The sequence below is a fragment of the Narcine bancroftii genome, chromosome 1 (genome assembly GCF_036971445.1).
Source record: "Narcine bancroftii isolate sNarBan1 chromosome 1, sNarBan1.hap1, whole genome shotgun sequence".
NCBI classification, from domain to species: Eukaryota; Metazoa; Chordata; class Chondrichthyes; order Torpediniformes; family Narcinidae; genus Narcine; species Narcine bancroftii.
This window is the reverse complement of record NC_091469.1, coordinates 263,387,089-263,400,927: the sequence shown is the minus strand read 5'-3', so window position 1 is coordinate 263,400,927 and position 13,839 is coordinate 263,387,089. Positions and strand designations below refer to the sequence as shown.

Sequence of the window (13,839 nt, the reverse complement as noted above, 5' to 3'; positions counted from 1 at the left end):
AACATCTCCATGGTTTGGATGACATTGAATGTGAGGTTCTTGTTGATGCACCATTCAGCCAATTTTTCAATCTCCCTCCTGTACATTGACCCATCACCCTTTTTTATACAGCCCACTATGGTTGAATTTTTAAATGGTGGTGTTGTTGCACCAAGCTACACAGCCATAGGTGTAAAGGGAGTAGAGAAGAGGGCTAAGAACACAGTTCTGTGGTGCTCTGGTACTCATGGAGATTATGGAGGAGATGTTCTTACCATGTTGGGGTCTGGAGGTGAGGAAATCCAGGATCCAATTACACTGCGGGATATTGAGTCCATGAACTTGGAGTTTGCTGATCAAATTTGAGGGGATGATGGTGTTAAATGCCGAACTGTAGTCGATAAAGAGCATCCTGATGAATGCATCTTTGCTGTTCAGGAGTTCCAGTGTTGAACTTCATCAAGTAAGAAATTGAGTGCATATGAGTATTGTGCAATGTATAAGAATAATAACACCATGTTAATAATTTGGGTGGGGAGAACAGCAGAGAAATTTTAAAGCCATTGCAATGAATGACAAAGAAAAATCTGTGTACCTGTTTGGTTTTTGTTAGGAGCTGTTAGGGTTTAAAAAAAAATAGGGAGAAAATGTAACCTGCTATTTTAAGTTAGAAATCACTAGGTAATGTTGGTGGCTGGAAGGCAAAGGAGAGCAGTGAAACTGTATCTACTGGGTACACTGGGAATGATATTGCAAGGTCTTTTTTGATTCTTTCCATGATTATTGTGCTACAAGGTGACTATACAACTCCTTTTTGCCCTGTTCTGATATATTGTTCAGTATCTGGTGGCCAGTTTGCCTTTTTGGCGCACACAGCCCAAACGAGTCATTAATTGCATTCCTTTTTGGAACCTCAGTATGAAGAGGCGCCATCTTGGATAAATTGCCACTCATTTTAATTTGTATTCTATATGAGCTGCATCAAATTTTCTTGCACTTTTTCTGATGTTCTATTACTTTATATTTCATGTCATTCTTTTCAATACTGTTTGACATTTCATTCAAATATAAAGCAATGTAAGGTGCTTACGCCATTCTGATGGCTAATACTATTTAAATGAATTGGTTTGCACAATGTGATTTTACTTTATACACTGTTATTTTGCAGTGCCTATAATCATTGTTGCTCCAAATTGCATTTATTCTTTGCCATGTGTTTCACTGTCTAGCTCTGTTTGTTGTTCTAATTGAATCATATTTTACACTGTATTGCCCTCTTTCATGTTATTATGAAATACTGGAAAAAGTCAAAAAAAGTGGAAAAAAATCCTCAATTAAAGCGTATGATTTTCACTGATTTATCTTGTAGATTAATGTTTTATGATGAATTTAGATAATCAGTTTCTATTTCATATGGTTTCAAATGGCGTAAAATCTCAGTGCCTCACCGGTTAGTGTTGCTTGACTTTCCTGTACTTCGTAGGAATCCACTCTGTTTCTTTTGGGTAAGTTAGTTGTAGGGAACTGATTATACGACACTAGTTGGTGTCAGAATCCGGACTTGTGTCTGCCATAAGAAATAGAGAATGGTTATTGTATGGGATGCTATCTTCGTTATGGGCTTATTTATACAAAATGCTGATACATTCTTGCATTAGTACATTTTAAATATTTCTAAGTGATATTTGCTCAACGATGTCAGGATAATGTCAGAAGTGCTCCATCAGGAGGTAGGACATAACTGCAGTGTCTGAAATGTCTACCATGGTTGGTTGAAGAAAAGAAGTAGCCCAACCAGAAACCCAGTGCAGGTTTTCCTGAACCTTGGTTCCTGACCAAACTAACTACATTTCCAAGTCTGGAATACCAGAAATAATGTTTCCCACTGATGAATTGTGATTGGGGCTATTTGAAAAGCACAATCTGAAAGCTTTATTCTTGGATGCAATTTAGATGTTTACTGAATGGTATAAGCATTTCTTTTTCTCTTGTTTTGATAGAAATTTTGCTGCAGGAAAGGTGTGGACTGTTTAGTTGAACTGTGCAGACAGGTTACAGCTTTACTGTTTCTGAAATGAGTGTTAAGTGGAGGGAATTGATTGCTTGCCACCAGGAACAATGATCACTGACATGCTTTTCCTGAATCATAGGGTCAAACAGCATTCGATGTTGCAGATGAAAGCCTTTTTGAACTGCTGGAGGAGCTACAGAAGAAACAGACTGTTGTAAGTACAAAGATGGATAGGCAATTGTTTCTGAACTATCTGAATGCACAACACTAACACCAGGCCAAAGTGATGAGACCAATTACCGTATTTTTATGCATATACCATGTGTTATATGCGCTTGCATAATGCACCATGCATTATATGCATGTGCGCGCTATACAAGAATTTTGTTTACATGTTGAAACAACATGCAGAATTTATTCTGGGTGTGGGAAAGTAGTAGCAGCAATGAAATATCATGCACACTTTATAGCAGGCGTGGGAAAGCAGTAGTGGCAATGAAACATCACACACAATTTATAGTGGGCATGGGAAAGTAATAGTGGCGATGAAACATCACGCATACAATTTACAAATTAACGTGGGAATTGGATATATGTAAAAAGGCAAAATTCAAAATTTGGATCTTAGCAATCTCGTGACTATCTCTTTGGCCTGAATGCCATGGTATTCTGAGAAACAGGATATTCTGGATAGGGCACTGCATCTTATCAATGTTACTTGCCCAGACCCACCCCCTGAGGAAGAAGATTAATGTATTAATTACCTCTGAGACAACGGTCTCAGACTTTGCCGGAGGATATCAGCTATTTACACCTCTGGGGGAAGTTGAATGGGTTGTAACTGTGGCAGAAAGTGGGACTATGGTGTGTGTATTGTCTCCTGTTCCAAGTAAATGCAACTTGCTCTTGTGAGTTGGAATGTCGAATACTACACCCACGCGATATATGCATGTGCGCATATATGGGAATATTTTACATAGCTTTAAGATGTCCTTCATTTTATATGTTGTGCGCATTATATGAGTGAAAATAAAGTACTAAATCTCTTAAGATGATCATTTGGTTTGTCATGGAGTGGAACTGAGGATAATGACAGATCTTTCTTGCTGTTTTTTTTGTCATGAATTAATTCACAAAACATCATTAGATAATCTATGATAACACAAATCAGTATCACAAGTGATTTCAAATGAACCTTTTTCTAGGGACCCCCTTCCTCACTCGCTTGGAATAAGAAATTAAATTATGAGGGGTATGTATAAAGTGAATAGGGGGAGATTTAAGAGAGACCTCAGGGGAAACGTTTTCACTCCATATCTGGAATGAGCTGCCAAAGGAAACTAAAAGCAGTTACGATTGTGAAATCCAAAATGGATTTGGACAGATACGTGGAAAGGATAGGTTCAGAAGGATATGGAACAAATGAAGACAAATGAATCAAGCCCAGCATACTAACTTGGTCAACATGGGTGTGTTGGCTCAAAGGTTCTGTTCCATGGTGTGACTCTTTTTGGGGAAATCTAAATACCTCTTAAAATATAGGGTCAAAATTCATAATGTAGGAGGAGACAAAAGTGGGCAGAAATTGATATGTTTCTTTTTAAGAACAAGCGGGTTAAAGGAATGGTACCTTTTTAAAGCTTGGTCCAATTCCATGCACTGCTTTCTCCTCAAAGGGCAGGCAATCTAGTAAGATGTTTTCCACTCCAGAGATGTGTGTGTTTATTTTAACTGCCCAAGGGACAATGCACTGGGATAAGATTGAGGAATCTTTTGTCAGGTTACAGAATAGTACATTCTTCTCCAAATGGTATTTCCCTCCCCGCCCCCCCCCCCCCCCCAGCCCCCACTCCACCACATGCTCTTCACCATTTCTAGTTGTTGGAATATTTATTTTCTTTCCTTTTTTTTCTTGGAAAAATAAGCAGTTGAGGATTGAGAAAGAGAAGCAAGCCAAGAAGGAGGCCACCCTCATAGAACTGTCAAATGCCTCACAGCAGGTACCATCCAGGAGCAGGAGGTAAGTTGTGCCTTGGTTTGTTCTGGTGATCGTCCTGCAGCATGTAGACTCACTGTTTGATGAGTGGTGATGCCAACTGCGTTTCCCACCCTAACACCACTTGATTAGATTTTAACTGGGGGCACCATCTCGCACTTGAAAGACTGAGCCAATGCTAAAAGAAACACCAAGAATTTGCTTTTTCCCCTTCTTTGCCCACTGAAAGAGGAAGCATTAGTGCAATAGAAAATCATTTTTGATTTTAAAAAAATCAATTGAATTCCTTTGTTAAATATGTTTGTGAAATAAGAATGATTCGTTGTCTCTTGATTAAGTTGCTGTAAGAGGAGTAGTGCATGGGGGTACCTTCCCTTGATGATGGTCACTTTGAATGGAACCACTTCAGATGAAGGTAAATTTGAGGTGCTTTTTTTGACACCTGCATTTGGAAGGTGACAGATTGAGAGGATCAGACCCACTGGATTTCATGTTGTAGAAACAATGTTATAACCATGATATTGAATGGTCAGATCTGATTTTTATTCATTTTTTGTATGTTTCTCCTATTCCCTAAGGTTTTTTGTGTTATGCTTCCATGAGCCAGTCACTGGTGTATCACACCTCACTCTAGGACTTGACTGGTTCACTTTCAGTCTCTCCAAACACTTGTCTGGCATATATAATTCACTGAAACAACTGGAGCACAATACACAAAGACATGGCCATTTAAAATTTAAAAAAAATCAAGGTTACGCATTCATCTTCATTGCCAGCCTCCTTCCTGATCTCGAATTGGAGATGTGGATAAATAAAGAGGAACAAATGAGTTGACTCTATCCTCTCATTTACATTTGGTATCCAGTTAAATTTTTTGCTTGAGAGGTATTTGGGAGGCTGGATAGGGGTTGGATGGTAGTGTTTTGTGTGAGGGAAAAAAATAGGATTTTATTCTATGAACAAAATAAGGGGAAGACTCATGATTTATGGTAAATTGCTGTGCATCTGCTCAATAGTTTTTCTTCCAAAGTCAAGGAAGGTGTTTGGCACGCTGTCCATAATCTTGAACATTCATTTCCTCCACCCATGACACGATCCTGTTTCAGTGTGCACCAGATACATCAAGTTTTAAAATTAGGAGTAGGAGTTGGAAACTCAAGCCAGTCCATCATTCAATAAGATCATGGCTGGTCTAATTGTGAACTCAGCTCTGTATTCCTGCTTGCCCCCTTTCACTTTTTTATCGCGATCAAAAACACATCTATCTACTTCTGCGTTAACAAATTCAGATTCTGGCTTGCACGACACTGAAGAAAAGAGTTCCAAAGATCGATGACCCTCAGAAAAAGACACTCACTTCTTTATATCCCAGTCTTAAATGAGCAACCTTGTATTTTTATACAATAACTACAAATTCTTTGTTCTCCGACAAGAGGAAGCATCCTCTCTACATTCTCCCTTGGAGATCCTTCAGGATCAAGTTAAGTCTCACTCTTCTAAATAAAATCTAACTTGTCCAACTTTGACAACCCTCAAATTCTAGGTATTAGCTTAGTAAACCTGTTCTGAACTGCTTTCAGTTGGTTTAACTACTTGAACAAGGGAACCAATACTGATTACAATATTTCAGATTGCATCTCACCAGCACCTGGTGTAAATTCTCTCCTTGTGTATTCAATTCCCTTCACATTAAACAATAAAATTTTGTTAGTTTCACTATATACTTGCTATACCAATGCTTTGTGAATCATACCAGGCACCCAAATACCTCTGCATCTTATAGATGAATGGGAGGTGTACTGCACATCTTTTGTGTGAGTGTCTTGCTGTTCCATTGTCTTGAGTTCAGCTGATTACCATCACACTTGTGCCATATTAGAAAATAAAATCATTGATTATTTTCATCCTGGTGGAAATGCAGGGTTTATAAAATGCTCAAAATCTCCTCTCCATCCACAAGTGTGCTAATAACCTCCAGAGGCAGGTTCAGGTACTGCATTAGTTCCTCAGTCCAAGAGCTGTGCAAATAAGGGCAAAAGAACTCCCAAGTGCCAGCAAGATCTCCCGAAAACACACCATATACAATCAACTGTTTCAATGACACCTTGGCCTTTTCCCAAATAGTTGTGTATTCAATCTCCACTCTAGAACTTGATCGCATAATCTACATTGACACTTGGGTATTTTATTGAAAAAGTTGTGAACTTCAGAATTATTTCTCTCAGAATGTGATTTTAAACAGATCCTTTCAGTCCAACCTACTGAAGCTTATGCCAAATGACAGTCATTTAATTTCCAAATAATTCATCATACTTGAAACCTGTGTATCTGCGAGATTTAAGATGTTCTGTAAGTGCATACCTTTTTCTATTTGCTGTCGATAAGGCCTTAGTGCTTTAAGCTTTCCACCTATTGTTTCTTCCTGTCCCATCAAGTACCAGCATGCCCACTCTGAACATTAGCAAGAGCGTGGATAATATTTACTGTAATCGTTGAACCATCAGGTTCTGAGCTACCATGTTTGCTGGATCCTTTAACTATTCATTCAGCTCCTTCACCAATGCTCCACTCTCCCTGCCACAAATACTCATTTCTTCAACCATCTGAGCGTTGGAGAGAAACCTTTTTGGAGTTCTTTTGTTTATTGAAATAACATCACTTAGCCATAGTTAATTCTTTACCTCATGACTTTACAGTGAAATTCAGCATAATTTATTGTCTGACCTTCGTTAATTATTTCTCTGATGCTGTGCTCACAGAAATACCTGGTATTTGCCTTCATTCTTTGAAATGTGAATCATTTTCTTCCAGGTAAGTTGCTACAATAAATCCAACACCCCAAATGACTCTAGGATTTCTAATATGTTCATTTGGCCATTTGAAGATGCTGCTTGCATCAGAAAACAACAGTCCTAGTGTCAGTTAAACAAAAAAGTCTGTAGGTGCTGTGACAGTAGTTTACCTGTGGGCCAGTGCTCCCTCGCCATTTTGTTTAGCCACCTGCCTATTTGTTTTTGCTCATGCCTTGATGATCGGATGAGGCCCGAAACCATGGTTATGTATTCCATAAAGAATGTGGAGAGGTTGCTGAGTTTCTCCAGCACTTTTGTGTAAAGTCAGCATGTCGGTCAGGCAGTCACTTGTGCAGAAACAAAAACCTACCTGGAGCTTGGTTAGTCTACCTTGACGCAGATCCACTACGCACTGAGTGGGTTTTAAAATATGGAGAACCAGAGAAGGGTTGAAGAGCCATGAAGGTTAAAAAGAACTGAGAGGCAAACTGGAGAGAAATAGATTGTTGTTAAAGCTTGAGTTTGAGAAAAATCACATAATTAAATCATGTCAAGGATTTCACAGTTTGGAGGTTTTGAGAAAACATGAATTTAGAAAAGATTGTTGATGAATCTTGCCAAATGGTGAGAATTTAGTGTAAAAGGGAACTAAATGAATCTAAGATTGGAGTGGAGGAAGAACAAAAATGGAAAGATCAATTAAATAAAGACATCGTAATGGGAAAGAGCTTGGAGTGCAGCAGTGGAAGAAGAGTTATCATTCAGAACCAGCTCTGGAAAGAGCTGCATTCAGACATTTTGCAAGACTGTCTTGATTCAGTTTTTGTACAGTGAAAATTGGGACGGCTAAGAAAAGATAGTTCCACAGAAATTAATGGATGTCTAATGGAATCCTCCGGAAAGGATTGGGTTGGAGAACATGTGTGAAGATGTAGAAACAACGATCTAAGAATAGATACAGTCTCTGTGTATAGAAAATGTATCATAACTAACCACTGATATCATCCGATACAAAATTAGGCATCCCTTACCATAACTTCAGTTCTAGGAATTCCAAGTATGATTATTCTTTAAAAGTATGTGGAATCAGATTTGTCAAAATGAATGTGGATGTCAAAGAATGAAGGTTGATCTATTCTAGAAGAAACATCCATCTGTGTCCAGTGGCAACAACCATACGAGTGAGTGGGCTATGGACGAACCATGAACGTAATGAATAATTTAAGTATTGGCTTTTGTAGTGATAGAGGTAGCAATTAAAGGGATATGTTATTATTCGTGTACACTAAATTGTGAAATTGAAGAAAGGAGCATGAAGAGACTGCAAAAGTTGTAAATGTTGAAATAGTTGAAGATTTTAGTGAATGGCCAGTAGTCTTCCCCAAATTCATTTTCATCTTTCTAAATCAATATCTCGCTTTGGCTCCTCTAAACCCCAGTGAGTGTAGGTCCATTCTTAATCATAGGGCAGAATTTTCGCTAATGATCAAGGTTTAAACATGCATTACAATACATTTATTAACATTAAAAGCAATCCACTTAAGTGATCTAGATCAAGACATCTGCGTAATCTCCTGAAAAAGTATTAGCTCACTTAATCAAATCTCTAACTGAAAAGAACTTTTACTATTATATATTCTTTGGCTTGGCTTCGCGGACCAAGATTTATGGAGGGGGTAAATGACCACGTCTGCTGCAGGCTCGTTGGTGACTGACAAGTCCGATGCGGGACGGGCAGGCACGGTTGCAGCGGTTGCAGGGGAAAATTGGTGGGTTGGGGTTGGGGGTTGCGATTTTCCTCCTTTGTCTTTTGTCAGTCTTCTTCAAAGGAGGTTGCTGCCCGCCGAACTGTGAGGTGCCAAGATGCACGGTTAGAGGCGAGATCAGCCCACTGGTGGTGGTCAATGTGGCAGGCACCAGGAGATTTCTTTAAGCAGTCCTTGTACCTCTTCTTTGGTGCACCTCTGTCTCGGTGGCCAGTGGAGAGCTCGCCATAGAACACGATCTTGGGAAGGCGATGGTACTCCATTCTGCAGACGTGACCCACCCAGCGCAGTTGGTCTTCAGCAGCGTGGATTCGATGCTTGCGGATTCTGCCAGCTCGAGTACTTTGATGTTGGTGATGAAGTCATTCCAATGAATGTTGAGGATGGAGTGGAGACAGCGCTGATGGAAGCGTTCTAGGAGCCGTAGGAGATGCCGGTAGAGCACCCATGATTCGGAGCCAAACAAGAGCGTGGGTATGACAACGGCTCTGTACACGCTGATCTTTATGTGTTTCTTCAAATGATGGTTTTTCCAGAGTCTTTGTGTAGTCTTCCAAAGGAGCTATTTGCCTTGGCGAGTCTATTGTCTATCTCTTTGTCAATCCTTGCATCAGATGAAATGGTGCAGCCGAGGTAGGTAAACTGGTTGACCGTTTTGAGTTCTGTGTGCCCGATGGAGATGTGGGGGGGCTGGTAGTCATGGTGGGGAGCTGGCTGATGGAGGACCTCAGTTTTCTTCAGGCTGACTTCCAGGCCAAACATTTTGGCAGTTTCCGCAAAACAGGACGTCATGCGCTGGAGAGCTGGCTCTGGACGGGCAACTGAAGCGCATCGTCTGCAAAGAGTAGTTCACGGACAAGTTGCTCTTGTGTCTTGGTGTGAGCTTGCAGGCGCCTCAGATTGAAGAGACTGCCATCCGTGCGGTACCGGATGTAAACAGCGTCTTCATTGTTGAGGTCTTTCATGGCTTGTTTCAGAATCATGCTGAAGAAGATAGTAAAGAGGGTTAGTGCATCATGCATGATGCATGATTATATATTAATACTAAATAATTGTCACAATTTTATTAGTCATTGAAATAACAAGGAATTCAGAAGAAACGTTGCATCACTTGAAGCCCTTGGAATATTTTTCCATCCATCACACATTCCCTATTTTTGGCCCACTTTCTAATCCATTCCATTCATCCGCATACACTGGCGACTTCTCTCAATTGTGGATGTAAAGTTGTCAAACATCATCTGAAAACTCCACAAGGAATTCTAGCAGATTTCTAAGACAGTATATTTTATTGCTGCAAGTCCTCACTGCTCTTTGGATTTTTTTCTTTTGGTCTCTGTGCACTGATATTCTATGTTTCCTGCTCCCAACCAGTAGAAGATAAATCCCCTCTCATGGTAGTTGCTCATTCCGGACTCTTGCGCATGCCCCATACCTCTGCTTTTCATTCTTTATATCTTTCAAAAGATTTAACAATACTGTGTAACGTGATTAGTTAACAAGGATCATTTATCATGTATTGACCAAGATGATAGATGGCATTTTTCATCCAGCTGTTTTTATATCTCATTGTTAAAAATGTACAAGAAATGAAGGCTAAGTATATGCTCCAGACATATTTCTGCAAGGGAAGGGAGGGGAATGCTGTAAAGCAATGAGTGTTGTAGTTCACTTCTAATAATGAGGAAGATGCTATGTTGAGGCTTGACCTCGTACATGTTAGAATGAGATTTGGCTGCACTGCATTGGCTTTGTCACTGGACCAGGTGTGATGCCTCACCAAATATAATGCTGTGTGAGGTTTTGCCTCTGAGGTCTGCCAGAGGTTCAGTGATGGGTTTATGTTTTTGATTTCCAGCAGGGTACAAAAGAACAACTCCAGCATTTGCTAAATAATAGCTTCAACTCAGAGACCGAAATGCTTTGCCGCATTGGTTAATTATGGTAGAACATCACATAAATCTGTTAAGTCAAGAGTGAAATGGGGTAATAGAGCTGGAAGTGTATTTGATATAATATCAGTGCTGGGAGTATATTTTACAATAGAAGGGAGCTCACACCATTACAGATCTGTTGGAAAATAACAAGGTGAAATGGACTTAGGAAAGAGATGTGTTTCATAACAGAGCATTACTAGAATGTATTGCACAAGAATTCATTGCAGGACATTGTACATTCAACTGAAGTGTTACAGGTGGTATTAGTGACCAGAGCATATTCCTTTTAGAATAGATGGCAGCATGCCTTTCGTATGACCCAGAAATACATTCTGTGATGAAAGAGATTTGGGAGTGATTCACAAAGCAAATGTTAGCAGTAAATGGCAGAGCTGAAAGTTCTTTACTGATGGGTAAGAAGTAGAGGAATTATTGCACGTCAACATAGGAGAAGAACAGAATGTTCTGCGCAATGTTTTATTGTTTGCTATCAGAATCCCATTTGCATTACGCTGGAGAATGGCTCCTTTATACCCTGTTGGAGTTTTGTGTCTAACTCTCAGAGATGGAATTTGCTTATCAAGTCTTGGGCCTGCACGCATCACACTAACAGCCAATTAGTGCTAATCCGTTATCCCACCAGGACTTCTATTTCCCGTATGAGCAGCAAAGATAAAATCTCAATGCATGACAAGGAGCGCAAGACACTGGAGTCTGTAATGATGGAGCATGTTAATGATGAGGAGGAGGACAGGAAGAAATTGAATGGCTCAAGTTCTGAGGAGGAGATGCCTCATGACGTGACATCAGAGGCTGGTAAGTTCCATCATAGAGCTGGACTTTGATCATCTCTAGGAGGTGGGCATCTAGCCTGTGCTCCAATATAATTATTTATTTGAATACACTGTATTGAGTACCCCAACAATTTAACCAAATAATGACCCTTTGGAAGCTTTATGTGAGGAAAATATATTGAAAGAAATAGCATTAAAAACAAAGTGGCCATCCTGCTCACCATTCCATAGGGACATGTCAGACCATAGATCTGCACATTCTGCCTCTGCCCATTTAGTCAAAACCTGCCTGTGCAAGTGGCATGGAGCTGTGAAATGTTCATGCAATATCGTTATGTCATTACACTGCCATTTAAAGTTTAACGGAAGAGGTTTGATTGCACCTGCAAATGGATCTTTTTTTAATTGACTGGTTATTACTATTGGGATGTGTTGATTAATGTGGCTTTACAGGAAAAGAAAAGTAGTTTGCCACCAGTGGTTTTCAAAGAGAGCCTGCAGGACTGGCCAATACTGGCAGTCACAGGCAGCTACATGGATGGGTTCCAGTAATCAGACAGATTGGCAAAACATTTCATGATCAATATCTTTCAGAAAAATTCAGCTGTGATTTTTTTTGATAATTTTTTAAAAAATCTGCATTTTGTTCTCTCTTTGATGTTGAGAGTGTCATTGGTGACTGTGATACTCAAGGGATCATCCTACATTTCATTGGGGATCGTAATCGGAAACTTAGATTTGCCAAACTCTCTTTATTGACCATTGATTGTGTCCCTTGGTTTGACAGAGAAGGCCAAAGTCCGACTCAACACGAATAATCTCGCCAAAAAAAGCATGACAGCTGACTCCATCCTTTCATCTACTACCACAAGTAACAAGAGGGTATGTAACAGGCAAGGAGAGAATCTGATTGATTTTTGAATTTGAATCTGTCGCACCACTTCCTGAACTATCTTTGGAAACTCTGAGTGAAGTTAGGGTCCAGTGGAAGAGAAACTGCTTTGACTCTCTCATTGAACATGTTTCCTTTCCTTCCAGATCAAACAAAAATTTGGAATTACTGCAAATGCTGATTTTCTGTTGGAGGGGGTGTAAGGTTTTTGCCGCAAAGTGTGCTGTACTGTTGATGACCGAGGGAGGCTGTGGTATTTGAATCATGTGTTGTTTACCTTTTGAGCCTGGTTGGATTTTATTTTTTTAAAAAAATGCTGCATTGTTTGCTGTGTTTTTGTCATTGCCTGTCATTTTTTACTTCTGGGTTCGAGTACAGATAATGCTGTGTAGCTGCTGCAGATTTGCTGTGGCAAGAAAAGACCACGTATTGGCTCCTTTTTGTACCAGGTGCTGCATTTTGCTGTTCAGTGATGAGGTCTTCAGAATGATTCCATTTATGTTTATGATTCCGCATGTTTATTCTTGCAAGGATTGATGCTTTATTTGCTGCTGCAGTTAATGCATTGTTTTGTGTTGCATGATGGGTAGCACTTTTTGCAAGAAGTGTAGTACTGTGTTTCATTAGAACAACCTCGGCCCACGATGTTGTGCCAACTTCTGTAAACTCACTCCACATCAATCAACCCTTCCCTCCCTCACAGCCCACATATCTTACATCCATTGGCTAAGATTCTTTTAAGTGTCCCTATGGAGTTGGCCTCTACCGTCACCTGGGCAATGCATTTCAGGCACCCATTATTCTCTGAAAATTTAAAAAAAGCTATCGCTGATGTCTCCCTCAACTTTCTTCTACTAACCTTAAATGGAGGTCGTCTGTTATTGGCCATTGCTGCCCTGGAAAAAGATGCTGGCTCTCCACACCATCTATGCCTCTCATCATTTTTTACATTATTATCCTCCATTGCTCCAAATAGAAAAATCCTAGCTTGCTCAGCCTGCCTTCATAAAACATATTCTCCAAACCAGACAACATCCTTATACATTTCATTTGCACCCATTCAGAAGCTTCTACATCCTTTCCGTAATGAGGCAACCAGAACTGAGCACAGTACTCTTAAGAGTGTTCCAATCAGAGTTTTATAGAGTTGCAATATTATCTTGCAGTTCTTGACCTCAATCCCATGAGTCATGAAGACCAGCATACTATATGCCTTCTTAACCACCCTGCCAACTTGAGCAGCAACCTTGAGGAATCCATGGAGGTGGACCTCAAGATCCCTCTGTTTTTCCACATTGTTATGAATCCTACCATTAAGAATGTATTCAACCTTGGTTTGATCTTCCAAAGCATATAATTTCACACTTTCCCTGATTGAATTCCATCTGCCACTTTTCCACCCAACTCTGCACTCTGTCTACGTCCTGCTGTAACCTCCAACAACCTTTTACACTATCCATAGCACCTTCTACCTTTATGTCAACTGCAAACCCCTCCATTTAACTGTCTATGTCATTTACAAAAATCACAGAGCAGGGTCCCATAACAGATCCCTGAGGCACATCTCTGGCCACTAATCTACAGTCAGAACACGCTCCGTCCACTACTACCCTCTGACTCCTGTGAGCCAACCATGCTTCCATGGATCCCATGCTCATGACTTTGTGGATGA

The 13,839-nt window shown here is 40.0% G+C and overlaps 1 protein-coding gene across 3 annotated transcripts in view; it reads left to right on the top strand.

Annotated features, from left to right (window-relative positions):
• Positions 1 to 13,839, top strand: part of LOC138742565 (protein phosphatase 1 regulatory subunit 12A-like) — a 194,292-nt gene that overhangs the window by 92,092 nt on the left and 88,361 nt on the right. For 2 of the 3 annotated variants that reach the window (XM_069897140.1, XM_069897158.1), the window contains exons 6-9: positions 2,130 to 2,204; positions 3,916 to 4,010; positions 11,125 to 11,297; positions 12,063 to 12,157. In XM_069897140.1, coding sequence (XP_069753241.1) covers positions 2,130 to 2,204; positions 3,916 to 4,010; positions 11,125 to 11,297; positions 12,063 to 12,157 — 438 coding nt within the window. The remainder of the gene's footprint in view (positions 1 to 2,129; positions 2,205 to 3,915; positions 4,011 to 11,124; positions 11,298 to 12,062; positions 12,158 to 13,839) is intronic. The other variant, XM_069897150.1, reaches the window with a different exon arrangement.